The sequence below is a fragment of the Necator americanus genome, chromosome I, assembly GCF_031761385.1.
Source record: "Necator americanus strain Aroian chromosome I, whole genome shotgun sequence".
NCBI lineage: Eukaryota > Metazoa > Nematoda > Chromadorea > Rhabditida > Ancylostomatidae > Necator > Necator americanus.
In genome coordinates, this window is record NC_087371.1 from 20,252,284 (window position 1) to 20,279,047 (window position 26,764).

At 39.7% G+C, this 26,764-nt stretch overlaps 4 protein-coding genes across 6 annotated transcripts; 2 read left to right on the top strand and 2 right to left on the bottom strand.

Moving 5' to 3' along the window:
* Positions 1-9,426: 9,426 nt before the first annotated feature.
* Positions 9,427-12,901, top strand: RB195_006303 (uncharacterized protein; the record flags this gene model as incomplete). Its single annotated transcript, XM_013447951.2, has 11 exons — positions 9,427-9,471; positions 9,558-9,626; positions 9,700-9,772; positions 10,544-10,692; positions 10,746-10,874; positions 11,406-11,472; positions 11,570-11,655; positions 11,715-11,818; positions 11,966-12,043; positions 12,294-12,492; positions 12,770-12,901. The coding sequence occupies 11 exons, from the start codon at positions 9,427-9,429 to the stop codon at positions 12,899-12,901; spliced, it is 1,131 nt and encodes a 376-aa protein (XP_013303405.2).
* Positions 12,902-15,377: 2,476 nt separating this feature from the next.
* RB195_006304 (uncharacterized protein) lies at positions 15,378-18,110 on the bottom strand (the record flags this gene model as incomplete). Of its 2 annotated transcripts, none has more annotated exons than XM_064179323.1 (5): positions 15,378-15,668; positions 15,759-15,920; positions 17,124-17,285; positions 17,679-17,831; positions 17,904-18,110. In XM_064179323.1, the coding sequence occupies 5 exons, from the start codon at positions 18,108-18,110 to the stop codon at positions 15,378-15,380; spliced, it is 975 nt and encodes a 324-aa protein (XP_064036285.1). The 2 variants fall into 2 exon arrangements, with proteins under 2 accessions (XP_064036285.1, XP_064036286.1); XM_064179324.1 differs by having other exon boundaries at positions 17,904-17,972.
* Positions 18,111-20,948: 2,838 nt separating this feature from the next.
* Positions 20,949-22,682, top strand: RB195_006305 (uncharacterized protein; the record flags this gene model as incomplete). Its single annotated transcript, XM_013447952.2, has 7 exons — positions 20,949-21,054; positions 21,530-21,652; positions 21,711-21,813; positions 21,959-22,028; positions 22,139-22,205; positions 22,269-22,357; positions 22,629-22,682. 7 exons carry the CDS (start codon positions 20,949-20,951, stop codon positions 22,680-22,682), a joined length of 612 nt encoding a protein of 203 aa, XP_013303406.1.
* A 279-nt stretch (positions 22,683-22,961) lies between these two features.
* On the bottom strand, positions 22,962-24,805 carry RB195_006306 (uncharacterized protein; the record flags this gene model as incomplete). 2 transcript variants are annotated; one of them, XM_064179325.1, is made up of 6 exons in its annotated part: positions 22,962-23,123; positions 23,177-23,320; positions 23,489-23,599; positions 23,862-23,912; positions 23,974-24,102; positions 24,662-24,805. In XM_064179325.1, the coding sequence occupies 6 exons, from the start codon at positions 24,803-24,805 to the stop codon at positions 22,962-22,964; spliced, it is 741 nt and encodes a 246-aa protein (XP_064036287.1). The 2 variants fall into 2 exon arrangements, with proteins under 2 accessions (XP_064036287.1, XP_064036288.1); XM_064179326.1 differs by having other exon boundaries at positions 24,662-24,724.
* Between the last annotated feature and the right edge of the window lie 1,959 nt (positions 24,806-26,764).

The window sequence follows — 26,764 nt, forward strand, 5'->3', positions numbered from 1 at the left end:
ACAGCTACAATGAGTCATTTACTCGGCGCCTCACGTTTTGAATGCCTCCTCTGTCTCCTGCGTTCTAGATCTTTATATTCTTTGTGCATGTTAGTTTAGAATCCCCATTAAGCAAGTGATTCAAACGAACATATTCTTCACAGAAGCAAGGTGGGTATCAGAATCCCTATAACTCACTGCTATTAGCACTCGTTAAATATGTAAATTGATTGTGGAGTGGCGCGTGAATTTCATTTACGACTCTCGCCATTCAGTCTCTGACACAGCGATGTCGTCGCTCGTATTTTTCATATCTCTTCCAGAGGATAAGCTTTTCTGATGGTAGGCAGCTTTTTTGAAGGTATGCTTTCGTGGGAAGTTCCGCTGATGTTAGAACTAGCATATTTCCTTTCTCTTTTGAAGACATCGGAGTACTCTGGAATTTTTCTTCAGATGAAGATAGCTACAGTACGATTCTAATTTTGCTTGAAAATAGCAAGGTTACGTTTCGAATTACTGTAGATAATGTGCATTACACCTATGTTTGCCTATGTAATGCTTTACATAGGCTGATAGTAGTTGACTGCTTAAATGCATGCTCCACTATCGAGAAGGAAGAGAAAAGGAAGAGCTGCTGTTTTATTGAGGTGATGTATGCAATCAAACTGCACGCATTATTTCAGAGCAGATTTGTGATTGTAAATAATCCAGGCGATAGTAACTAGGCTTACAATATCTGTTTGATATTTGCGGCTTTTGTTCCTTGTAATCATTTTTTGAATGAAACTAAGTAACTCGCTATATTTATGTCTGAGAACAAGTGAAGCACCTGTTCATAAATAGAGCAATTCGTGAGAAATTTTCGTGGGTCTTCAATCAATACTATTTGATTTAGCGTCTGGGCATCTGCTTCGCCCTACATTAGAGAGCGCAGAAAAACCCAGCATCACGTGCATAGTTTTTTCAGTGACGGCGCTCATGAAATCCCTGAAATTGTGTCAATCTTCCTGAATCACAAAATTTCCTCGTGATCGCGTTTTATACAAAATGAACGAAGATGTGATGATTTTTAGTTAGCATTGATTGAAAATTGAAACCTTATATGTTTTTGGATTTCGCATTTCTGGAAACATTTTTCGTCGTTCGAGCTGTGCGAATTTGGCTGAATGGCCATCGCAGAACTACAATTCTAATTCATTTCGATTTTATCTTCGCTTTTATTTACATGTGTATTTTTCGCATTTATTCTGTCTGCATTATGGTGATGTTGCAAATCGACTGTCTTTTGCCTCCGAGAGGGTTCTTTTTGTGTAATCATTTGGAGATGTACTCTCCTTTCTAGTTACTCTCGGAATCAGCAGTGATAGCAACTGCTGATGTCACCTTGAGGTCGAAATTTCTTCGCAAATCGATAGACCAGCTGATAGAGGACGCAGATGAAACTGGTTGTTTGTGCCATTACGACTGCCGCAACGGCTTTCCCTTCTCATCCTTTGGCATTCCTTCGATGCTTTGCTTTGAGTATGCGAAATATTTACGACAGTGATGAAATTCCATGGATGTGAGAGCAGCAATTTTAAAACGTCATATGGGAGGTAGCCTTCGATAAGATTTTTTTCACTTCCGAAACTTGACAGGCTTATCTTCCTTTTTTCTGCATGGCTTCAGTGTATTTTACAAAACATTTTGTGGTCGTTATTCGTTCCGTGCATTTATTTGTGTTTGGACATGTGTTAGCACCTATCATTTCGAGGCTTCTGTAATGTGTCTGTTTATAGGAGATCGATATCATTTGGAATTCAATTCCCTTGCTTGTCTTTATGTTTATGTTTTATGGTGCCCTGAACTTCTTTCTTGCACGTTTTTTCTTTTCAGTGCAAGTATTCAGGCATTTGGTGGGAGTTTAGTCTTCTTGACCTTAAGAAAGCTGAAGTTTGTAGTAGTATTAGCGCTTAAAGGCATCACCCCACGAATCTGAGGTGTTACGGATTCCAGGTGGAGTATTCGTATACGGGATAGTAGATTATGCAAAGAGGAGTGATCCCGTCCATTTCTTCCTAATTGAATAATAATATTATAATAATTTGTAATTGTAATAATTGAATAATAAAAAACGGCCCGGAAGATGCGGCGTGTGCACAAGGCTGGCGCGCTCCAGTCGAACTCCTTGTAGAAAATAGTGCGCCAGGACGCCCGAAGCCGTATCTTCCGGACCATTTTTACGGCAGTTAAGAAGAAATGGACGAAATCACCCTCCTCCCCATAATCTACGACCCCGTACAGGCACAATTCACTTGAAACCCGCACCACCCCAGATTCGTGGGGTGATGCCTTTAAGTATGAAATTGACGGTGTTGGTATTTCTGTAAACATAAATAGTAGGTGTGTAGTTGACGACTGTGGTCATGATCACGCTCAACTAAATTAACCCAGAAAAAACCAACTGAATGAAACTGCATGGGTGACTCGAACAATACAACTTGCTACGGGTAATATTAGAACGACAGCAGTCTACCACATGCCTGTATTTTCGCAAATTGGAGAGCTTTCGCTGCTTTTTTGAGCTACATTAGTTGTACTGTAAGTTCGATAGCGAAAGAGTTGCTCGCGTTTTATCCGTAAAAAATTGCATCCTTGGAGATGCCGGTGCAGCCAAGGCTATTTTTTACGCCATTTTTCTGGACTACAGATGAAATTGAACATGATCACACTCTCATTCATGTATTGCACCCTTATTCCTATCCATTTGTGGAGGGAATCCAACACCATCAATTCTTTGGTGCGCTACCTTTTGCATGATTTTGGCCTGCATATTGGAGGGAATAGTACGAACAGCGGAAATATGTCGAAATTAAATCCCAACTTCCTGGTTTACTTCCTTTAAAGGCGTCACCCCACGAATCTGAGCTGTTGCAGATTTCAGGTGGAGTATTCGTATACGGGATGGGAGACTACGAAGAGGGAGGTGATTCCGTCCATTTCTTGCTAATTGCCGTAAAAAACGGCCCGGAAGATGCGGCGCCGCACAAGACTGCCGCGCTCCAATCGAACCTCTTGTACAAAATGGTGCGCCAAAACGAATGAAGCCGTATCTTCCGGGCCGTTTTTTACGGCAGTTAGGAAGAAATGGACGGAATCACCCTCCCCATAGTCTCCCATCCCGTATAGGAATACTCCACCGCAAATCCGTACCACTCCAGATTCGTGGGGTGATGCCTTTAAAATGCATTTGACTTCCTTCTAACTTCTTTAATGTTATTCGTTCACTGATGACTATGAACTTCACCTATACAATTCGGGGGAAATGTTATTTGGGGGTGGGGGAGAGGGAATCGGTGGCGCCTTTATTTCTGGTCTCTCTTACTTTTTTTCTCTTAGTAGCTTTAGCTTACATATCATAGATCCTCCAAGACTAATGCTTAGGTCTTAGGGCCACGATTTAGTTATTTAATTCCAGAGATAAGGGCGCCACTGAGTGTTCCTCCCTCCCCCCACTACATTTCATTCCACAATTTATCAGCGGTTTACGTGTTGTATATTCACTTTTTATCTGATCTTTTGTTCATTCCTTACCTTGAAAATGATTATGCTATTAGCGCATTATACACCATTTGTCGGAGTTTTTCATGTTACTAGCCTTGTGTTTTCTTCGTCTCCTCGTCCTCGCTTCCGTATATTCACATGCTTCTAAACGTGATTTCCATCAGCTGCTATTGTCTGCGTAGAGAAGTGCGGCGGAAAATTGCTTCTCTTACCATGAAATAACGCTTCAGCGAATGACTTAGCTCTGCATACCCTTTTAAGCCCGGGCAGCTTTGTCGAGAGACTCCGACGATGTTTCTTTGGACATGCTATGTAGACACTCAGTCGTTCATCACTAGATGACTTTTCTTTATTTCTTATCAATTCTATGTTTTGTCCGGTATCAAACATCTTTTGATGCACCCATTTGTGTTTCTAAACTAATGTCGCAGTTCTTCTGTTTCTAGTTGTGATTTCTTGTGGAAGTTGGGAATCATGAATGCATCTCAACTGTTATCGCAATTGAAGAAAAATGGCACAAAATTTCATTGGTTACGAAATAAGAGGCTTAGTAGCTGCTCTTCTGATGCCCAGTTTTTCTGTTTTAACCAAGCTAAGTGCAACTTTTTACCCGTCTTCTTTTCGAGTTTTCGAATTCGAAGTCGGAAGTACAACACTTTTTTTTTTGGGCAGCTCTTCACATAACTCTTCTCTCCTCTAAGAACTAATGCCAGAAGAGGAATTGTTCGAATAGAGGCTCGTAACGCCAGCATTATGCTCAGCTGAAGACTTCAAAAATCAATAGGTCGGAGAAACTGTCGTACTATTTTGCAATGTTACAGGATGCCGTCTGCAACCGTTTTTTTTTTGTATAGTCGGGTCAAAACGAGATGAATCACGAATGTAGTTGCGGTGCATTTGCGTAGACGCTCGAAACGGTGCTGTGGAGGCCGAGTTGGGAACGTAGCAAAGTGCAGCGCTGCGTGGTGCCAGCAAGAGTTTCACCGCGCCCCACCGAAGCGCCTCGAGAGGAGTCGCGTACGCAATTGCGTACGTGCTTCATGTCGTTGTGGCCCTACCATAATTGATTGATGGTTTGCACATTACAATGGTAGAGTCACTAACAACAGCTGCACTACTGGAATAGTGGTGACACGACATTTCACCAGCCCTCTCATGTAGAAGTTGGTACACTTCATTGACAAAAATAAAAGTAACGTATGAATTTCTCTCTCTGCAAATTCTGCAACTGTTGTTATTACACAATCAGAAGTCTTTATGTCAACCAAAGCGTAGAAGCAGTATACAACTATGCAAAAGGCGCTCATATCGCTGCCACCTCTATTTGCAGTCAGAAAATGAGGTATTTTTGGGGCGCTCTAAAAGTATCTCATTCTCTTTCTGCAAAGATGCAGTGAATAGCATAACGATTGCACTGTAATTGAACGTGTTTTGATAACTTAAATTTATTATGTCGCCATCTATAAGCTTAGTTTCTTGTAGAATTTACTCTTACTATCCACGAAATGTCTCAATTCCGATTGGCAGTTACAGTAGCGGAAGTAGTGAAGAACATCAAAACTATCGGACGTCGTGTACGCAAAATCCTTTTATACGATACGATGCGAAAAGTTGTGTTGTTCCCCTAAAAACACGCATTCCTTTCTCGAGGAAAGTGCTGAGAAGTGCACCTGACATTGCTTATCCCTTCTCAATATCTGTGTTCATTATTCCCTAGGGAAGCGTATATATAGATGCATCATTAGAGCGTACGTTTCGCTGCCAGTGCATCATCTCATTGATTCTTGCTTTTCCACTGCTACCGGAAGCCTTAGCATTGCCTTCTCGTTGGTCATCCAAGCATCGTTGATTCATGGTGCTTAGCTTCAGACTTTGTGGATTATTTCATCTTCAAATCATTCTTTTATGTTTTGAGCCACGAAAATTGTGAGAAAATTAGAATTGAAAAAACTTTTACCAGGACGAATTCAAGTAATGCCGTCAGCTGTTCCTTATATCGAATTTTGAAAAGTGTTAGCTGTCATTATTTAATTTAGGCGGCCGAAAATGCCTCTCACGATGAAATTTTCGATTCATACGCAAATATTGTGGTTTCCATTATCTAATTAGCAGAACTTCTGGTACTGCAAACATTAGTTCCATTTATGGTTTCTTTGAAGTCTATGTTTATTTTTCATTTTATCGTCGAAGCCCCTCTGCGGAAGTGCCTTGAAGTAGAGCGGTGTTCTTACATCATTTATAATTGTAGAAGTTTTTGTCGTAGTTTTCCTTACATTCTTGTTGCTGAAGGGTCTTGAAGGTCGCATGAACATTTCGGGACATTCCTCTCAACAAATACATGTATATTTCTGTTCGGGAATCTTGTAGCAGTCTTCTTCAAAGATATCTTCAAGTTTTGAAGTGGTGAACAAACTCAACTTTTCCATTTTGAATAAGTCTTGTTTAGGACAAAATATCCTTTTAGGAAAGGACAAGATATATAGTAGAGATAGGGATAGGAAATGATAATTCGCTTAACGCATTGGATGGCTCTGCAAGAATTCCTGCAATTAATGCTCAGAGTATCCTATGCCTTCAACTGCAACCTTGATGCATCCCATTTTAGCAATCATTTCCAGATTCTAGGTTGTTTTTCAAAACTAGTATGGTTTGTAGACGAAGCTATTAAAGTCCAAGGAAATTTGGCAATGTTTTATTAATGTGGCTGTCTTTCTTTAGGCACACTACCACCTTTTTTCGAATAATTCATAAAGAAGTTGGTAAATATTTCACTTTGCAACTGAGTAAACATAACAAACCGGTTCTTTAGTCTTTGATATAATTTAGTTGTTTATTCATTTCTCGTTGTACGGCTCTTTAACTTACATTCAAAACTAGATATAAACGTTTGGTATGTTTTGGGTTTCGATTACACTATTTGATGAAAACAAATAAGCAGATTAAGTTTAGATAATTTTGGCTTTTTGGATGGAATTTCTCACAATACCCGCTATAACTGTTCCTATAATTCTATCGCACTTCATAAATACCAGTGATGATCGTAGGATGGAAATCGCGTCGTCAACCTAGGCCCATTAGAACGGCGTAGTAGTAGCGGCGGTTGCAGTCATTCGCTTTTTAGTTGGTGATTGAATCGATCCATCTTGCAGCAGAAGTACTTCTTGCAGCTGCGAACTCGGAAAATTATGGTAGGTGCAGTTTGTAATAATAAAGAAAAAGTAGAGAAGTGTGTCAGTTGTTCAATTTACCTCATCGGAAAAGTAGCAGTTCTGGAAAGTGCCGGCTTATTTTCGTTTCTGACTTACTATAGCTACGTTCAGGTTGTTTCTAATTATTTTCTCCTACTTGTCGAGCTCTACGTAATTGCGTGGATTTCGCACAAGGACGAATGGGAATGTTCCAGTTGGCTGAGCACCTGCTCGTCGCATATTTGCCCACTCCAGTGTTACCCCTCCCGCTTTGATTCTCTCATAACTCTAGGCGTTTTTTCCTCTTTCTCCTTAACACATTTGTTGTTTCAAAATGCATTCACATTAGCTTCTTCATGTTACTCGCAGACGAGAATGCTGGATGTAGCAGTCTTTAACAAAAGTACACTTATAAAAGTAACAGGACCGTAGATCTTAAGAATTGCCTGTGTAAAATCCTTTCTTTTCCTTTGCTACATGAGTTGTTATCGAAAACCTCAAAATCTAGCTGCAACTATTTTGCCTTAGTCTGGTCTACAGTGCTGTCATACGTCATGTGTTGCCGTCTCACTTTATGCTGTAATACACCGCCCTGTTTTCAGTACTTAACAGAATTTTTTTTTGGAACATCCTATAACTGAGCCATCCTTCGGAGAGGTGATTTTCGTCCGTCCGTCGTTCTGCAAACGGCATTCAAGGGTACAACATCTTGCTGCACACCTGCTATGTCCATTTCTGTTCAACTATACCTTTATTTGCTGAAATTTCTATCGCTTCACATGGGTTTGGACTATCGCTTGCAAATGTCTCCCAAAAAAATTTTGCTGCACTTGAGGGAAAATGAAGCGTTTTACATCTTGAAGGTGTGAGTATCTGGCATTCCCTCTGCAAAAAAAAAACGTAAGGGTCTGAAGGACATTTTCTCATCGATTGGCCTTGTCAGTCTGTGATGGTAATATTTACAAACCGTTTCTTTTACAATTTGGGGCTTTCACCACTGACATATTCTTTCTCTCTCGAGTTCTTTTTACTGATCTCTTGTTGGTCAAGCTTCCTTTTCGGGCATTTTTTTTTGTAAAGGAGCCTTTATGCGTATTTTTGTCGGAGGTTGCAGGACCTGTTTTATTTCATTTCTGTTGGGTGCTTCTATCGACTTTCTGAATAGCAAAGCAAGTGTACGAGATTTTCTCTCACTTGTGCGTTATCAACACATACCATATTGGTGACTGGGATGCATTAGTGTGAGAGTTTGAGATGTCGCTTCGTTTTTTTTTCTGGTTTAAATCACCCTATTCTATCTATTTTCGAAAGATTGTTTTTCCTTTTTTCTCCGTTGCACTTGCTTTCTTCTAAGTTTTTATTCTTACGATGTAATCCTTTTAGTCTGCACGTTTCTGGATCTGGCTGTGCTTATCTGTCAAGGTTTGTCAATCCCTCATTGTTTTTACACATCAGATTTGATTTCATTTGCTCTTCGAAGCGCACTTTTCTTATTGATTTTTCTCTTAATTTTGCTCATGGTTCTCAATAAACCAAGAAATAACGGGTGTCTAATCTTATTGTGTGCTAGCTCGGAAAGAAGCTGAGATTCTGTGCGCTAAGGTTGCGCCGTGTGAGCGATTCTGTATTCAATTGTCGGCGTGAATATTGCATTAGTTTTAGCTCGTTTGGCCTTCTTCTCTACATCATTTGACTATTTATTCCATCACTTCTAACGAGATTGTCGTGATTGCTGACGTTTTGTGAATATCCTCAGTTTTCTTGCACGCATTATAATAAGGCCAATATTTTTGCGAAAGTGCTGCTGTTGTCATAAATGCAGCTATTACTTCCTATTAAGATCATAAATTGTGTTATTATGTGCCTCAAGTTCTGTTAATTTATGTGCTTCAGGTTCTTATTCTCCCACGTTACTTCTTTTGTACTCAGATCTTGTAGCTTGAGTTTCGTTGCACAAACGAAATCGAAAACATTGCGCATCTTGTATGAGTACGTAGAGATGTGATAAATCCGAAGTGCCGCCACATGGAGTGGGAAAGTCCACATTTGCTTTTTCTCGTAATGCATTCCTTACCATGTGCCACATGCAGCCATTCGTTTAGTGGAGGCGGTTTACTCGTATGAATCAGCTAGGAGTATTTGCCAGTGTTGTAGTATAGAAAATTGCCAAAATACTTTGCTTTTTCCTACTGAAAAGTGTGTTTCTCTCATTCTTTTCTACTGCTATAATAAAAAAAACGTGCTCCTAAATTTATGATTTAGACCAACGTCCCTTTTTCTGCCTCCCTTTCACCCTCTTCACTTTTCCATACTGCCGTTGCTTACAATTTTTTTCCATGCTGGTCAACTACGTCGCTGTCAAGCTACTAGAAAATCTCTTCACTAAAATCGATTTGAACGAGAAGATTTCGCCGGGCCGATGGAGGGAGACTACTTTTCTTCTTCCTACAGTAGTTGTTAGTGATTCTGACGTTGATTTCGAACTGCTAAACATACCGAACTTTGCGTAGCAGCTTAAAAATACACCTGGAATAGCAGCTTTTGTGATGAATAAAGAAGAAAGAAGGGCTTCACGCCGAACTCGTAGACCGTCTACAACACTTATTTGTTCTGTTCCGTCTCGATTTTCGTTTCGAAGTTTTCGCTTTTGAGAATCAGTTTTTGAATTCCAGACGTACCAGGTTAGCTTCACCCCAGTAACTGTTTATTTTTAATCATGTCGCTGTCAGGACTCCGGAAACAATTTAACAAAGCAAATCAGGCACGTTAAATGATTCTTTATCTCATTCGTTCTTCTTTGTCTTATATTTCTTTTTTTTTTTTTGCTATGCTTTTCCTCATATTTAGTACTTATCGGAGACCATGGGTGCCGCTGAAGCCACCAAACTTGATGACCAGTACAATGATATGGAAAAGGTAATGCTTAAACTCACTTCTACCACACTTTTTTATTAGTGAGCATCTGAAACTCCAATTCTTTTGCTTACAGCATATTGATACGACATACGAACTTATCAGTGCACTCGTTGCTGGTACAAATGAGTATCTTCAACCCAATCCAGGTGTCGTCATTTAGTTACTTATGTTTGTTTATTCCTATCAATTCTATTTAAAATTAAAAAAGGATGTCTTCAACTGAATGCTCCACGTTGAATTTCAAATTTCCTCTGATAGACCCGACCTGCAAAGGAGGTTGATGAAATCTGTATGTTCAATCGATGTCGATTTTTCTGCTTTTTCGGTTTCACGTTTCTAATATATAGGAATCAATGTTAGAACTTCAAGAAATATTCGCAGTCTCAGTATTGATCGGGTCTGTCTTTATGGATAGGGAACTGTATTCCAGGGTATTTGGATGCACATCTTTACAGGATTTGAATCTACTTTCTCAATTTTACCAGAGGACTTTAACGTTTTTAAAATACATTCACTGTGATTAAGTTCTTCTGAAGGAGATGTTCATGTTTGTTCTGATTTTGAAAATTTTAAATACCCAAACAGAACCTGGATGAAAGACAGTCCTCTCTAAGAGCAGACCTAGTTCAGCCTGATTCAGTTCATAAGTTGCTAACAAGACATCTACAATAGAAAGATAATTTTTAGTAATAAACAAGTTTTTTTCTAGATTTACATGAAGGAAAATCTGGTAGTAAAGTTTCTGTTTTCTTATCTCAAACAGACTTATGTATTGATGAAGTCATTCGAAGTCTTGTTATTCGTTAGTTATAGCTATGTTTCTTCATAGGTGCTCAATTTTTCGCTGCTTACAGATGTTAACTCAACTTTCATTTTTCCTCGCCCATAGTGGAATCTGATATGCGTATTTTTTTCAGCAACAAGAGCAAAGATGGCAACAATGGGTGCTATATCCAAGGTTCGTGGCACAGTGAAGACGTCTCCATATCCACAAACCGAAGGGATGTTAGCTGACACAATGCACAAATACGGAAGCGCCCTCGGGGAATCCAGCGATCTCGGAAAGGTGAAGGAAAACCTCCATTTCCGATAATGTTTTGGAAAAATTCAATGTTTTAGGCGTTGTTGGAAGCAGCAGAAGCATATCGTCACATGGCGGATATAAAATATCAGATGGAGGAAAATGTGAAACAGAACTTCATAGATCCTTTGACTCACCTGCAAAATAACGAACTGAAAGATGTTAATGTAAGTTTCATTTGTGTTTTGGAGTGCTTAATTCCTTCTTAAGTTGAGCGCAAACATAGGTGTGATAGGGAGGAGACAGACCCTCCTCGGGTGAAGGGGGTTTAGCTCATGGGGTGCAATTCAAGTGAAGGGGGTCCCTTCGCCAACCGTGCAAAAGTGAAGGGGGGGGGGGGGGTCTTTTCGCCTATCGTCCAAAAGTGAAGGGGATTGGAACACCATAAAGCTCCGACTATCACATCTATGAGTGCAAAAGATAGTCTTGTAGCATACGCTTTGACAATCGAGTTCTGACATTTCCTCGATGGCTGCGACTATTCAATGATGTCTATGGTTAATGTAGATGTGTCGTTCCTACTCGTTTGCACTTTTTCTTTCAATGACGTCGAACCCGTTGTCCCCGTAATTTTCCGGTTTCTACATGCATTTAATACGGCCTATTTGTATGATCTAGATTACGAAATTGTGCTAATAATAGTTAGGAAACAATAGTAATGTAAAATGTGTACGTTACCATGTTCCCACCTTTTTCAGCACCATCGAACTAAGCTGAAAGGACGTCGCTTGGATTACGATTGTAAGAAACGACAACAACGAAGAGGTGAATCATCTCTTCCACTGCCCAGCGACATTTATGAAAATGTCGGAGGTTTTCTGCGCGTCTTTGATTCGCACCTAATAATAGCGCTTCCTCTTAGATGACGAGCTTATCCAAGCCGAAGAAAAGCTTGAAGAATCTAAAAGATTAGCGGAAATGGCCATGTTCAATGTACTCAGTAATGATGTACGTTTCACTTATTAATATCTGTTCCTTCTTCTCTTCTCTTAAGATATCAGTTATAGGTTGAGCAAGTGTCACAACTTCGCGCCTTAGTGGATGCACAGCTAGATTTTCACCGTCAAACTTGTCAAGTGCTTGAAGGACTCCAAGCCCAGCTCGGTTCAAGGTATATCCTTACGTTTTTGTCCGTTTCTGACCTTCCTTTCTGTTGCCTATCATTTCTTTATTCTATTGTTGTGCTTCTACTTGCTGGTTAACGGTAGAACGTTGGATAACATGCACCCACTTAACTCTAGACATCGTTTTTCTTCAGAATTAAAGAGGCGAGCTGCCGTCCACGAACGGAACATCATCCACTTCCAGTGTTGTCCAATCGAACTCCTCGTTCTAGGTTAGTGAAAACAAATAAGTATATGTGTACCTAACATTGTTTTTCCTTCACGTCATTCTTACATTTCCTGGAATTTCTTACTTTTTATTAGTGATTTCATGTGGTGTGATAGTAAGTTCGTCATCGCAATCGACTAGTTATGGTCTCTGGAATGGCTTCTTTTCCAACTTTTGGAATATTCACTCCTCACTTTTCAGTTCTTGATATCTAACAGAATTTGAACTTAGTTGTTATTTCTATTGAATTCTAGGTCACCAGCTCCAGACGGTGTGGTGATGGGAGCGCAATCGCACAGCGGTTATGAACAACCGCCACCTTATTCAAATGGCGGTGGACCATTCCAAGCACCACCATCGTCAGCTATGCCAGTGACTCACGCCGCTCCTCCCCAGCAACAAAAACCGTCCGCGAAAGCAATGTTCGACTTTGAGGCACAGAGTGAAGGAGAGGTCGGGAATTTTTTTGTTGATATACTTCTACTTCGGAAACGAGACAAAATTTTACAATTGACTAATTTTGAAAGTTTTAAATTTATTTTTCTGAAGAAATTAGCTTTCAAAACGGAAACGAAAAGTTCTTACGCGAGGTATTCACTGCGATTTTACGGTTAGACAAATTTTCAAGCTAGCTATTGCTCTCTAGCTCATCGCCTGGTTTTTGCTTATGGCTCCTTCAGTCTTCGCAGAGGAAGTTATCTTTTGTTTCTAAGTGGATTCTTTCTTTTAGCTTAATCTGAAAGAAGGACAAGTAGTGGAGCTGATTTCACAAGTCGACGAAAACTGGTTTGAAGGTCGCTTAAACGGAAAAAGCGGCTTATTCCCTGTTACTTACGTGCAAGTGTTAGTTCCCCTAAGGTGAAGATCAATAATTTTTCTCTCGATGCGACATGCTTTCCATTACTTCTTTGTATGATTTGATTTCATGTTTTGTTTCAAACTTTGTCGTACAAAATCATTCTCCCTGTGAATCACCATAATGATTACCCTTCTCCAGGTAATGTTTCGCCCCTTGTAGATTTCCCTTGTCCACATTTTTTTCCTACTTAATGGCATACACACATTTCATCGTGAGTTGCTACGATGTGCCATATGTTGAGTTGTCTTATGACTAGAAAAAAAAACCGTAGCTGGGTGTAGAGGGTAAGCAATAATTTTCTAGTGAATATTGAGATCACATCAAAAGTTGCTTTACAGTCCTTTTCAACATGCCTAGTTGAGTACTGAATTAAGCCATTTCGATGCATTATTATATGTAGGTTTCGTAATATAATGATTATAATGCTTAATTTCTTATGAGAGTACAAGATATTTATTTATAAATTAGGTGTTGAAGTCAGCAACTTAACTTGTGCTTTGCGGTTCGTTCATGATCATAGTGAATGTTTTGGTACCCTTGTATATTCTTAGTTTTATACTTTTATACTGCTAGCATAAACCGTCAGTTTGAACAGTTTCTAGTCTTCCTACTCTACCACTCTTTTCTGTTCATCTGTTTATTATATGCATTCCCATCCAAACTGACGGTTCATCTCTTTGTGTGCACTATTAATGAAAAGAATTCAGTTCACTTTGGTTACAGCCATTCTTGTCATATAGATTTCTCCGCATTTATTGTAGGGTCGGTTACAATAAACTGTAATCATTTCTCAAAACGGTTCTACAAAGGAAAATCCATGGAAATCATAACAAATAGGGGAAGGAGATCGAGAGAGAAAGTAAATTACCAGTCTGTCATTTAAAGGCATCACCCCACGAATCTGAGGTGGTGCAGATTTCAGGCGGAGTATACAGGATGGGAGATTATGGAGAGGGGGTGATTCCGTCCATTTCTTGCTAATTGCCGTAAAAAACGGCCCGGAAGATGCGGCTTCATTCGTTTTGGCGCACCATTTTGTACAAGAGGTTCGATTGGCGCGCGCCAGTCTTGTGCGGCGCCGCATCTTCCGGCAATTAGGAAGAAATGGACAGGATCACCCTACTCTTCATAATCTACGATCCCGTATACGAATACTCCACCTGAAATCTGCATCACCTCAGATTCGTGGGGTGATGCCTTTAACGAAACACAGATAAACAAAAAAAAAAACAAAGGATATTTCTTCTCATAAGGAAGAAAACTTAATAATACAAACGAATACAAATATGTAGATCGGTGATTTGAAAGGACTACAACTGCACTACTATCACATCTAAGGCACTATTTCGTAACATAGAGCAGAATTTTTCTTCACTGATGTGATTCAGGCTTACGCCTCTATGTTGTTCCAGAGATGAGTAAAATATGAATCCTAACTGTGCGAAACAAAATTCGGTAGCAGGACTGTGTAAGATATGAGAGTTCGAAATTTTTGAAACCATTTGTATTTTCCCAACCATTTCCTCATTAGGAATCCAAATGATAAAAGTGACGAAGTCATAGGAGTTTTCTTATTCGTTTTTCTTTTCCGTTGGATCCAATGTGCAATTTTTTTCAGAGGTTCTCATAAAGTTTACCATATAGGTTTAAAAAAAAAACCTCAAAAAGAGCAAACGCTTGGGAAATCTTTGTTACAAAGGAAATATGTGTGTTGTTTCGATAAAATAGCCTTTGTCGAATCTTTACTTAGGTTCGGTTTTACCAGTAATAGCTCCCGTATTTCTCATTATCACGGTGGAAATAAAATTTCAGAATACTTCGTAACAATAATAAGATTTGCATGACTACAGACCATTCCGCTAAATCTTATAAATCGACTCCAGCTCTCAACATCTCAACAAGCTTTTGACGCGGTTCAGTCTGGATATATACTCAGGCTGGACATTGGAGCCAGAGATAGGAGCCAACATGAAAAAGGTAACTTAGTAGCTACTACTTAAGAAACCTACAGGAACTGCTTAATCCAGACTTATAAGCTCCTATGGGTTGAATAAAAATCTCTGGTCTGTATAATCTCTTAGAAGTGATGACATTACGCATTGGCGTCCTAACTGCCACCCCCAGATAAAGTAAAACTAAAGTTTCTGGCGTTAATCAATCCGCTTGGGATGCGCCCCCACGTTCACTTCAATTCAGAATCGTTTGAGGTTCACGACCGTGTAACTGGCCTATACAATGACTTGCGGTGGCTAACCGATGTGTCAAGTCAGTGTTTCTATCCTCCCAGACAACGTGGTACCAATTTGTCGGCCTCGGAGAGATGGAAGGTTTGGGGAGCACTAGGGCGGATCCGAACCTCCGATCGACTGTGCAAGAAGCGGAACCTCTAACCGCTACACTACACCCGTCCATCACCCCCGGATACATCTAAAAAATTGCAAGGAACAAAAAACCACGTAATTTCAATAACTACTACTTTTCATTTTTGTCCTCTCCACACTTTTATGGATGGAGCGTTTTCATAACACCTGATGCAGACGTACTGCACAATGGGTATAGCTCCGACTGCATCCAGTTGCACACTGCCGTCGTTAGAGAGCTGCATACCACATTGAGGACAGAATCGGAAAAGCTTCAAGAGTGTTTCTCCATCGACGACGAATGACTGCTTTAAAAATGCTGGATTTGTGCTTTCTAGCTTTGGACCTCGGTGAAGAATTGCAGCAGAGGAACTCTCCTGGTCTTCCGCTGAGTCGAAAATTGGCTCCTTCTAAACCGAGTTACTTAGTTTTGAAAAAGTAAACTGAAACTACGCAGGATATCCAGAAAAAGTGACTAGCGAAAAATTTGAAAATCAAACCTTTATGGCAGAAGTGTTAGCCAACTCAGAAAGTGGAATTCCATAATCAAGCCCAGTACTTTCTGTTTCATTCTCAGGTACACTCCCAGTATGGTCGAGCATGTCGAAATCCTTCACGTCCTCTGCATCCGCGTCGTTGAACACCAATTCATCGCTAATCTGCTGAAATTCTAGCTTATTTATTAGTTGTTCAGTTGATTAGTTAGGCGTAATTGCGAGTGCAGCGGTGATGGGCGGTAAGCATTTCAGATTGGGCTAATTTATAAACGAAGTTGGCACAATCAGTAAGTTCAGTCCAGACTGAGATGAGCCATAAAAACGGAATGCAAGCGATGAGAAGAGTCGCGAACGAGTGTCGCTTGCATCGCTAAAGCTTCATCTTCTGGTAACGCAAGATTTTTCACTGATCTTCTCATGACACGCTTGTCTACATGAATATACCTATATACGTACATTCAACCGAATATTTTGTCGTTTCCACAGAAGATAATCTCGATTTTTCAATAAAATAATTCCCCCCTCCCTGCCTCCCTTGAAAGCCAGAACTGACTCCACCGTTGGTAGAAGATCATACATATATCATTCTTGTCTGAGAAAAGAACACATTTCGAAAAAAAAAAACCACTTCCTTTAATTTAACAGAAAAAAGGATTGATTCCGCCTCACTTTTAATACAATGCCAACCGATCAATTACAACCCTTAGAAGCTTTCTTCAAGCGTTTTCGCAGAAAAAAAAAGATTGGTATTCAGATGCATCCGACGCCCAGAGTGACTCCATAAAAAAGGATTCCACTCAAAATTTAGGATTCACATTGTAATCCAAGTGAAATTTCTCAGGTAATTTGATATTCGAATGCGTGCTATGTTGACAATCGCTTCAAGTAACTCAAAACCACTAAGTAAAATTTCCACCTGTGCAAGTTTCTACTGAAGGAGGAAAACTGAAACATCTATAAACGTACATACCAGAAAATAATTCCAGTCAAGTTTTAAGTTACTTTTCCGAAGTATTATGAGATTTATTTATGAGTTAATTAAAATAGGTGGAGAGAATGCTTTGAGATGAACGTCGCTGAAAGGGAAATACACAAAATAGTACAGTTTAAAACCAAAAGAAATAGCTCTCTTAAAACTTTGCCTGCCGAGACAGGTACGTCAATAAAAAGGCAGACACTAACAGAAAAGAGGTAAAATACAGGTGATTTGAACGGAATAGTGGTTCGGTAAGGTAAAGCAAAGATTTTTCAACGTGAGAAAAATCTGCAGCCAGTAATGAAGACGAGTCAGTAATGATGCAGACGATTTCTTTTTCAAGTGGTAAAATCAAGATCCTAAAGAAATACTACAAAATCAGAGTTTCTCACATTGTCTTCGTGCTTCTTGGTTCTCTTCCCCAGCCTTCTCCCTTTAGTTTTCCATTTGGGAGGTGGATTCGCCACCGTATTCCATCCAGACTCAGAGTAATATCGCCGTAAGGAACCGTTTAAATAGACGGTGACGTCTCTAACTGTGATCAGAACGTCTTTCTAGAAAAACGTAAATACAGCTTATAACGATTTGACGAGAATTCTTCAGTATTTTCAATTTAAGGAACTGCTAAGAGAATCTAATTTTGGTCGAATCGTTTTTTTGGAAATCATGGATGTATCAGAAGCCCTACCATTTTCAAGACAAAAACTCTGATATGAAGAAAAAAGAAAGTTCTAATTTCGTTGGCTAGGATCCGAAGACGTTACCAGAAAAAACCCTCGCTCGAAAAACTTCGCTTCAGACATTGTTAGATTTTTTTAGAAAAAAAAAACAAACAAATGAAAGAGAAGATACAAGAAAGTGAATCCATACGGATTTACAGATCTGCCGCTTGAAAACACCTGTCACTATAATTTAAAAATCATTTGAAGATTATCTGTGAAAGCTACTTCGAACAGTTTGACTGCTGCATTCAAACAATCCACAAGATGGAGTGGTACGTCGGTCTCGCTCACGTATGCAGTACACCCGATAGCAGAAGGATCTTCGAAATGAGAAAATGGAATCCCCATGGCTGCCATCTCTCCAGCCAGGAACTTGGCCTGTAATACACTGAAGAACATACTAGGGGCCGATTGCGCCTGAATTAGCTAATTGTTTTTTAAACAACTCACTGCATCTGCGAAATGTCGGTGACACAATCGTTTATGATTATTAGCCAATATATAATACACATCTCTCATATGTCCGACATCGGCTGCTCCAAATACAACGTGGGACGACAACAGTATAGCTCTGTGCCGATTGTTTGTGGAGGACCAGCGCAATTTTGAATGGCTCATCGTTTCTCCGCATAAGATGCAATGACTACGATGCACCATTGCTAACTGGGCACCTTTATTCTGCAAAAACTAAGGACGATTATTAATTGTTTCAGCCGGAAATTGGACAAAAACAAAAGCTCAAGATGATAAGGGTACGTGTACGTAAAGAAGAGAGAAATGGGAAGAAAGGGCACCTTACGTATGTGGAAAGAATCAGTAGTGGATAACGAACAACTGAGCATCCTCACAGGGAGCGACCAACTGCGTGCACATTATCCTTTATCCTTTGATGAATTACTGGTTTTGGCTAACTTGCTCCCAAAAAAAGAGAAGTAAGAACTAGGAATTCTTGGTGCAGTGTTGCTTCCTGACAATGTATTGTTTGGGGTTTGAGACGTTCATACGAAATTGCGTACACTAACTGTAGTTAAGGATAACGTCAGATAGACGGAATTGTGGATAACAATGGATAATTTAGTAGCGAAGGACAGAGGGAAAACTCAGACATCTTTTTTGTATTGAAGATTAGGCTGAAAGTCAGGAAATACTCAACTCAAAACCACTCAAATTCTTAACATTCTCTCGTGGTTTCTGTTTCAATCCTACTACACTACTGTAGCTCACTACTGTAGCTACCTCCACTTTTTCTGCGACTGATTTCATTGTCACCCCAACGCAGCCCATTAAATGCATGAAATTATAAGGTATCAAGTACACATACTACGCTCTGTAATATGTGTACATACACGCATGCATTTCTAATGTACTGTAGTCCCATAACATATGCACGTGTGTTCAATACATAATACAGTGAAAAACACATCATTCTAAAGCATACGTGCATAGCATAATAGGTTCTTCGAGTTTGCTTTTACATTTGATTTCATTTCGTTTTTATTATAAATAAACGAAATAAACAAATAGAAACGAAAGAAGTAGATAGAAGTGAACTTATACTTGCATAACATGTACACAGTCTCTCCTACAGCTTTTGCTTGCGTGCGCGGTTTTCCAGTGACTTGCGAGAGTGAGGTCAGTGCTCTCATCTTTCCAGAAAAGTCTGGTGCCAATTTATCGACCGTGAGGGATGAAAGGCTTGATTGGCACTAGGGCCGTTTCGAACCATCGGTTGTGCAGTGGAAGCCGAACCTCTTACGCTACAATTCCCAGCATACTAAGCGCTTCATCTGAACGACGAGTTTTCCACAGCTCATGGATGTGTATCTTTCGATGAGAACTCTTCGTACTCGTTTACATTTGGGTCAAGATCGTTGAGATTTCCAATTAGCCACTCATAAGAACGATATTATGTTATGATATGTTCAATTATCGCCCCAATTGCGTAAATGTTAAATAATTGCGTTAAACTCCGCATACTCGGTGTTTGAGCATGAGTTTTTAGCGTTTGGGTCGTAAATTGCTCAAGCTAAACAGAGAGATAACAGCCAAGCAAGATTTGAAACGAGCTTTAGGACGAAGAACAGAAAGAATGTGAATCCGTTACAGATGAGGTGGAAACAAATTTTCAAGAGCTTGACATATTGACACCGCTCGGGATGCGCCCCCACGTTCACTCCAATTTAGAATCGTTTGAGGTTCACGTTTAGCTGGCCTATGCGGTGACTCGCGGGGTCTAGCCGATGTATCAAGTCAGTGCTTTTATCCTCCCAGACAAGTCTGGTACCAATTTATCGACCCCGGAGGGATGAAAGGCTTGGTGAGCACTGGCGCGGATTCGAACCTCCGATCGATCGTGCAGGAAGTGAAACCTCTTACCGACTGCGCTACACCCGCCGCCATTTATTACCTTAGGGGAAAATTAAGGAAGAAAGAAGTAATTATAGAATTATGAGTGTACAACTTATTAATGCATCCATCTTGGTTAAAAGTTATCATCCTCGCAAAAAAAAGAAGGAAAAAACAGCTCTGCAATCAGGCGACCAAGAAAAAAAAAGTCTTAAAACGGAAGAGAACTGGTACATAGCCGAAAAGCAGTTGAATAACAACTACCATAGATATTTTATATAAATATACTTGGGATGCTCAGCAAACGTTTAAATCTCTGTAAAATAACTCGCGTTGGATTCCTGGGTATTATTTCAACAAAATCGAGGGCAACTACTTACACGCGTAAAGCGCACGGTTATGTTAAAGCCAGGAAATGTCCAATAAAGATAACGATCAGATCGAACAGAACAATTATAGAGCGAAACAAAAGAAAAACACAATCCTAACATCACTAAATGAGAAAATATCCAGGATTTTAAAAAGACTCGGGGGAATTCATTAATCTAGAAGACAAAAGAAACCAATAAGCGACACAGGAGGCAAGAATGCAAAAATCGGGAATTCCGACCGTAAAAAAAGGTCGAATGAAAAGAAAAGAAAGGATCAACTCGTGCTGCTTCTATCACAGCAAAGAACGGATCGATATCGAAAGGTAGAAAGCATCAACCACCAAAAGATGCCAGCTTACGGCACTTTTGCGGGATCTTCTTGAGCTTCTATTCATCCGTCGAATTTCTATACTTCTCTTATAGTAACAACCTCTCGACATCGATATTACTGATTCGACTATCCCCAATGAATTCCTGAACGACAAAACAAACAACAGCAGTTCGACCTGCTGTTTAACGACTGGCGTATCGTTGGTGAAATTTGTGAAAAATCATCAGTTGAAGTTTTATTTCGGTTGTTTCTTTTCCAGTTCTTAGATCAAAGTTACTTTTGAGCATATGAAGCTCTGATTCGTAATGTTTGAGACGACCTTTACTAAGAATCTAGTATGTATCTATTGTTGTCATGGTTCCTGAGCTCATTCCTTTGGATGCTTTTTGAATTTTTGATGCTATTTGGACGTGTAAATTTGAACATTTATGCTCCTTTTGTAGCGAGATGGCAGGAGGAATGCACTTTCTCGTTGGCATTGCCACAGATGATTATGTTATCCTAGCAAGCGACAAAGCAACCTTCGCTTATGGCGCAGTGTTGGCAGATGAAAGTTAGTAGCTTTGAACATGTTTCTGTACACAGTTTTATCGTTTCCATCTTCTTGAACGCCTTATACTTTAGCTGTAATGACGACATCAAGTCTCAGGCAAAGGAACGTAGTTTAAATATAAGCATTTTGTATAAAGAATCCGGGAAGTTTCGATTAAATGTCTTGCAATACTGCTTTCGAAATTGATGTCCATTTGCGTATACGTTGCATTGGTAAGTTTGAATAAAAGTCATAGAAAGTTCTTTATAAATGACCTTTCTACATTGGGCAAAAATGTTGCAGCCCTGCTGAACACTAATTGAGCTACAGTCTTGCATCTAAATTGTCTTCAGTGCTCTGGAAACAATTAAGCACCATTTTTACTCTGTAAAGTCAGAAATGGTGAAACATAACCTTCTTTTTGTTGTTTGACACAGTTTCAACTTTATTTCCTATACATGTTACTGTGTTGTTAAACTTACGCTTTTCTTCATAGACAATGACAAGGAGTATCGCTTGGGAAAGAAACTGACAATGATGTGCATTGGAGAAGAAGGCGATGTTGCACAGTTCGGAGACTGGACAAAACGAAACATTCGTCTTTATGCTATTCGCAATGGTAGGGAGAACTTGTTTACTGCTTTTTTTCTAAATGAATTATTGCGATTCATATTTAGGCTACGAGTTGTGTCCAAAGAGTGCTCATCATTGGATTCGACGGGGCATAGCAGAGGCTCTAAGAACAGAAGATTATTATGCGGTTGATGTTCTGCTTGGAGGGTAAGTGACTTAGTTTTTCGTTCCGAGAAGCTTTTCAGTGATGCTGTCCAACGCACTAATAATAGTTATATATATATTTTATTATATATATATATATATATATATATATATATATATATATATATATATACTCTGAGCCGTTTAGATACGATGACAAGGAAAATAAGGCATTCCTAGGCTCAGTTGACTATCTTGGAAATGGACTAGATAATCAGGTATATTCAGACTGAAAGAAACTATCTTTTTTACTCGTTTATCTTTCGCTACCTCTGTTTTACTGCTTTGTTTGTGATTTATTGCCCGTTTACAATCTCTTTCTATTTAGCCCTACCTGTTTCGAGGCTTCTGTGGTCGTTTTTGTTACGCCATCATGGACCGAGAGTATAAGAAAAGTATGTCAGAAATTTTTTCGAGTATTACTTACAACTGGTATTGTAGTCTTCACTTCGTTACAGATATGTCAGAAGCGGAAGGTCTTTCGCTTCTTAACAAATGCATAGCCGAGGCTAAGAAGCGGTTTGTCGCAAACATACCAGGTTACAAGGTCAGTTTGCTCCCCGTAGTTTTATACGTAGTTTTTGCTCTATTAAAAACACTATCGAAAGCGAACAGTACTATTTCCAGTGAAATAATTGTGTACATTCTTTTTCAATTTCTAGAATCAACTGAAAACAAGCTATGCAGTTTTTATTTGAAGTCTTTTAAAAGGACTTTCGTTCCACTCAATATTTGACTTGAATTTCACATACAACAGAATTACGTTTTTGTCGTTAATGTAGAGTAGACATGGACTCCAAGTTTCTACTCACTTCCAGGTTATCATCATCGACAAGAAGGGCTACCGACAACTAGCCGATATTAATGTATGATATGCAAAAGCTATGGCGTGATGTTGGTACCTTAATTCGACGTCACCCATCACCTTCTAGTAATATATTTGTTACGTGTCTTTTCTCATTCATTATAAATAACGTTATTTTTGTGTTAGTGTGTTAATCCGCGGTCTTTTTCATGAACACGGAAGATAAATTATTTTATTTGGGGACGCAATTCATGAGAAAGTATTCAAAATGTGATTCAATAGATCTCTATGCCGTGAACTCTTTGTATTAATGGTTGAAGTGAGCAGGTATTCCGCAGTTGTACTTCTACGCAAATTCTGTGAGCAACTCCTTCCTTTTGCTTTCGATGAGATCAGCGCCTTTTGTCTCCATCGCATGTTTGAGATCGAGTAATAACTGGCGAGTATGCCGCTCATCATCGGGTTTTGTGGAAGATTGACTTGATTTCCTCTCGAATCGGATGTAAATCTGAGTTATTTCTAATACTTTAGAAATTGATGAAGATTAGAGATCTAACTTACGTCGTTTAGTGCCTTTTTGTATTCGTTGAAAATTTTCCCCTTGGCGTCGTGAGCGAGTTGTTCTCGCCGCTCTCTCGTCATCCTAGGCACGGGAATGTAAAGAACAACTCCCTCGTGCTGAGGCGTTACGTTGAGATAGGACTTCTGAAATCGTACAAGAGCAATTTGGAGGTTTGTTTCAGATAAACATGATTTTTAGAATAAATGTCGTGCAAAAGCAGAATCAGTAGTAACGAAACAAGAAGTAGCCCACAGCAGTCTCGATGAGTGTGCCTGAAGAGCCATTCAAAAGAAATCAGAACGGAACAATACCTGTATAGCTAATTTTGCCCATTTAATGGCTGATGGATTGTCTGCAAAATTGATCATAACCATGGTGGGGCTTTTCAATGATACCCTTCCCAAATGGGACATTTTGTGTTCCTGAAGAGGAAAGCTCAGCAGCACTAGTGAAATCTGCTAATACATACAAATAAAAGAGATAAGCTTGATTTGAAAACCACAGTTCAAGAGATATTCCCGTGCATTAAATTGATATATCTTTCTTTTAGAAAACTGACCTTATCTGTTAATCCGCTAAATGTTAGCAAAAGTAAACGAAATGTACTTGCGGAAATAACAACTTATTCGGGGCATTACATAGATGGAAAACGGAGGCTTTGGCTGAAACTAACATCTCACTCACATCTCCTTTTTCCAACTTCACCAGTAAATCTTCGTAGACACGAAGATCGACCTGAATTGATAGTGAATCATCACTACGAGTATAACGGCAACTGATCGAAAGGTGCAAACACCTGCAATGAAAAGTGCTTGGCTAGTTCTTCACCGAGTATCACTTCAACTTCCTTCATCTCCTTCAGTGCTGCTTGAACGAATGTGTTGTCAGCAGCAACAACGGCCGAATGAATGACTGAGGAGGACTGCTGCAATGTGTGAAGTTTTATGAGAGGGGCAACAAAATTCCTATCTGCTTTACTAGTGACACATATACGTCAAAGAATCATCATTTCCTCAGATGTTATCCCTCAATAATCATACTAAAAGGGTAAAATGTAGGTTGGGAGGGTATTCAGTGGTGTCCTTATTTCTGGAAGTAATTAACCAGACCAATCTAAACACTAGTCTTAGAGGATCTATGACATGTGGTCTAATGTTACTGAGAGAAAAAGTTAGATAGAGAGTCCAGAAATGAAGCGCCACTGATTGCTCCCCTTCTTTCATCTTCTACGAGAACAAATTAGGTTTCTAATAGAAACGAAATATTTGAGAGCTATTGCTTATGTGTTATGTGTAAAATAATCAGTGTTAGAAGAATTGACCGCTACATGAAGAAACCGGTTTAGAGCTCTAGATATAGTAGCAACACTAATTTGTGCCCTAATCCGGCTGAGGTTTAGTTTTACTTCTGCCTCCAAAACTCTTCCTAAGAGATTTGGAGGCGGATTGGTATCGCGACCGTCATAAACCATCTAAACACGTTACCTTCTTAATCTTCTCTGTTCTCCTAACTTTGCAGCAAGTAGCAGAGGTGTGAATTCTAATCATCAAAGGAAAACTACGAGAAACATTGGTTCGCAAAAAAGCGCACACCAATCGAGAAGAACCAAGAAATAGCGGTGAGTTCATCGGCCTAAACGACACAAACAAGACTTCCTTAGAGCCACTACCAGCAACCAGGGAATCTTGCAAGAAAACCGCATAGTAATGCAACCCGAGTTTTCCATCCTGTCGTAAGATCAACGTGTTTGACCGCATTTACGGCGGACAATAAAGCTGGGACTTCGAAACCAGTGTTTGTTTTGGAAAGAGACTTTTTCGTTGGAAGCCGGTTGGTCTCAGGGGTAGATTGGTTCCATCTGATAGTGTTCGGGATCTGGTGCACTGTGAAGGTGTACTTGTCAAATACTTCTAGGGGGACCTAGCGCTGTATGGAGAATGTTTTTTTTTTTTATAATCCAGCGCGAATCCAAGAACTGTGCCTTCTGAGGAAAGTGTGAAAACAGGAGAAGGAAGAATCAGTCTGATAAAAGGTCGTTCTTTGTTACTGAAATCATTGTTGTAGTCAGGGGTCTGCCGAATTATGCAAAACCATAAAGATGAGTAGAACAGCGGACAGCATACGAAATAGCAACAGATTAATACTGCACTTGTAGGACTTCTGTCCACAGCAACCCAGATCTTGTGAATGTCTTCAACCTGGAGTTGGAGTGGTTGCAGCAATTTGCCCACTGTACTTGTGTTCGCGTTCATGAATAAAAAATCGACCACTAAACCTTCCAATATTGAATTATTATTAGCTGAGTCTCCTCGAAAGCTCTTACAAAATTCTGACAGTAACTTTTGTTTTGGATCATCCCAACGGTACGTTTTTTATTGAGAAAGAGATATGGCCGAGTTCAAGCTTCATCAAGATATATTATTACAAATTTAATTCAGGTAGGGAAAATCATTAGCGGATTTCTGGTTACTGTACGAAGGTTATCGACTAACTCCCTCATCCCAGCTCTTCCCACATTTGGCAGTGGTTACCTACAGTCGGGTCAAAACGACATGAAGCACGGTGCAGTTGCGTGAGCGGATGCGCTCGTTGCGGTGGAGGGAACCGTAACCGGTTAGGATAAAGTGGGGACCCTTGCTAGCACCATTCTTCGTTGCAGCTCGCAATGGTCCCACCTCGATTCCAGCCACCACAGCCGCTTGCGCAACTGCACTGCGTTGACCTTCCTGTAATGGAAGACGTTTATATCGCTTCATTCGTCGTGCCTGTTCAGCCAAACAAATCATGTAGCTTTCTACTTTATTGAAAATAATTTAATCAATTTCTGACTGTACATGGTACAAGTTCCTTAAAATAAAAACTTTCTACTACTGACCGTAATTTCTGCGTGAGTTTAATAAACGCAGGCGGGGTTTTTTTTTTGTAATGAAAGAGGAATGCAGAGTAGAAACATGCATTGTCACTCATAGCAATGGCTGTATTTTAATAACAGACCATAAATTTACATCATTCTGTACCTATACGTTCCTTAGTTTTAAAGAAAGACAATCGTTTGACTTCATGTACTGCTCGGAGGTAATGGGCACCTCGTTTAGTTGCTGTATTGACGTGAACTCCACAGCAGCGCTTGTCATTGTCATTTCTTTGTTTGAACATTCACTCATCCTCTATTATCATTCTTATCTCTGAGTTTTCCCTATAGTACACTCTCTGGGCATATAAGAATTTCTTTTTCACCACAGCGTGTACTAGGTTGGGTGGTCGTATTCTATGTGTCTACTCGGGGAGCATTTCTCGCTGATTCACTCGTATCTCTTAGAATTCATCAAAAGTGCTAAAAATCTTAATAATTCGAGATTGCTACTTGAATAACCGTCTTCATAATCTTTGAATCTCCTACATATGTCAAGGTTTGCTTGAGAAGTTACAGTTTTCTTTGCCGAGATGCCCGTATGTCAATGTTTCACGCAGAACTAGTTTGTCTTGCGCTGCGAACAAGCAGAAATGGCGACTGAACATCTCGTGTGACAGTCCGCGAAGCTTCGTTCATTTTGCGATATCAGTTAATTAAGGAAACATCTCATATG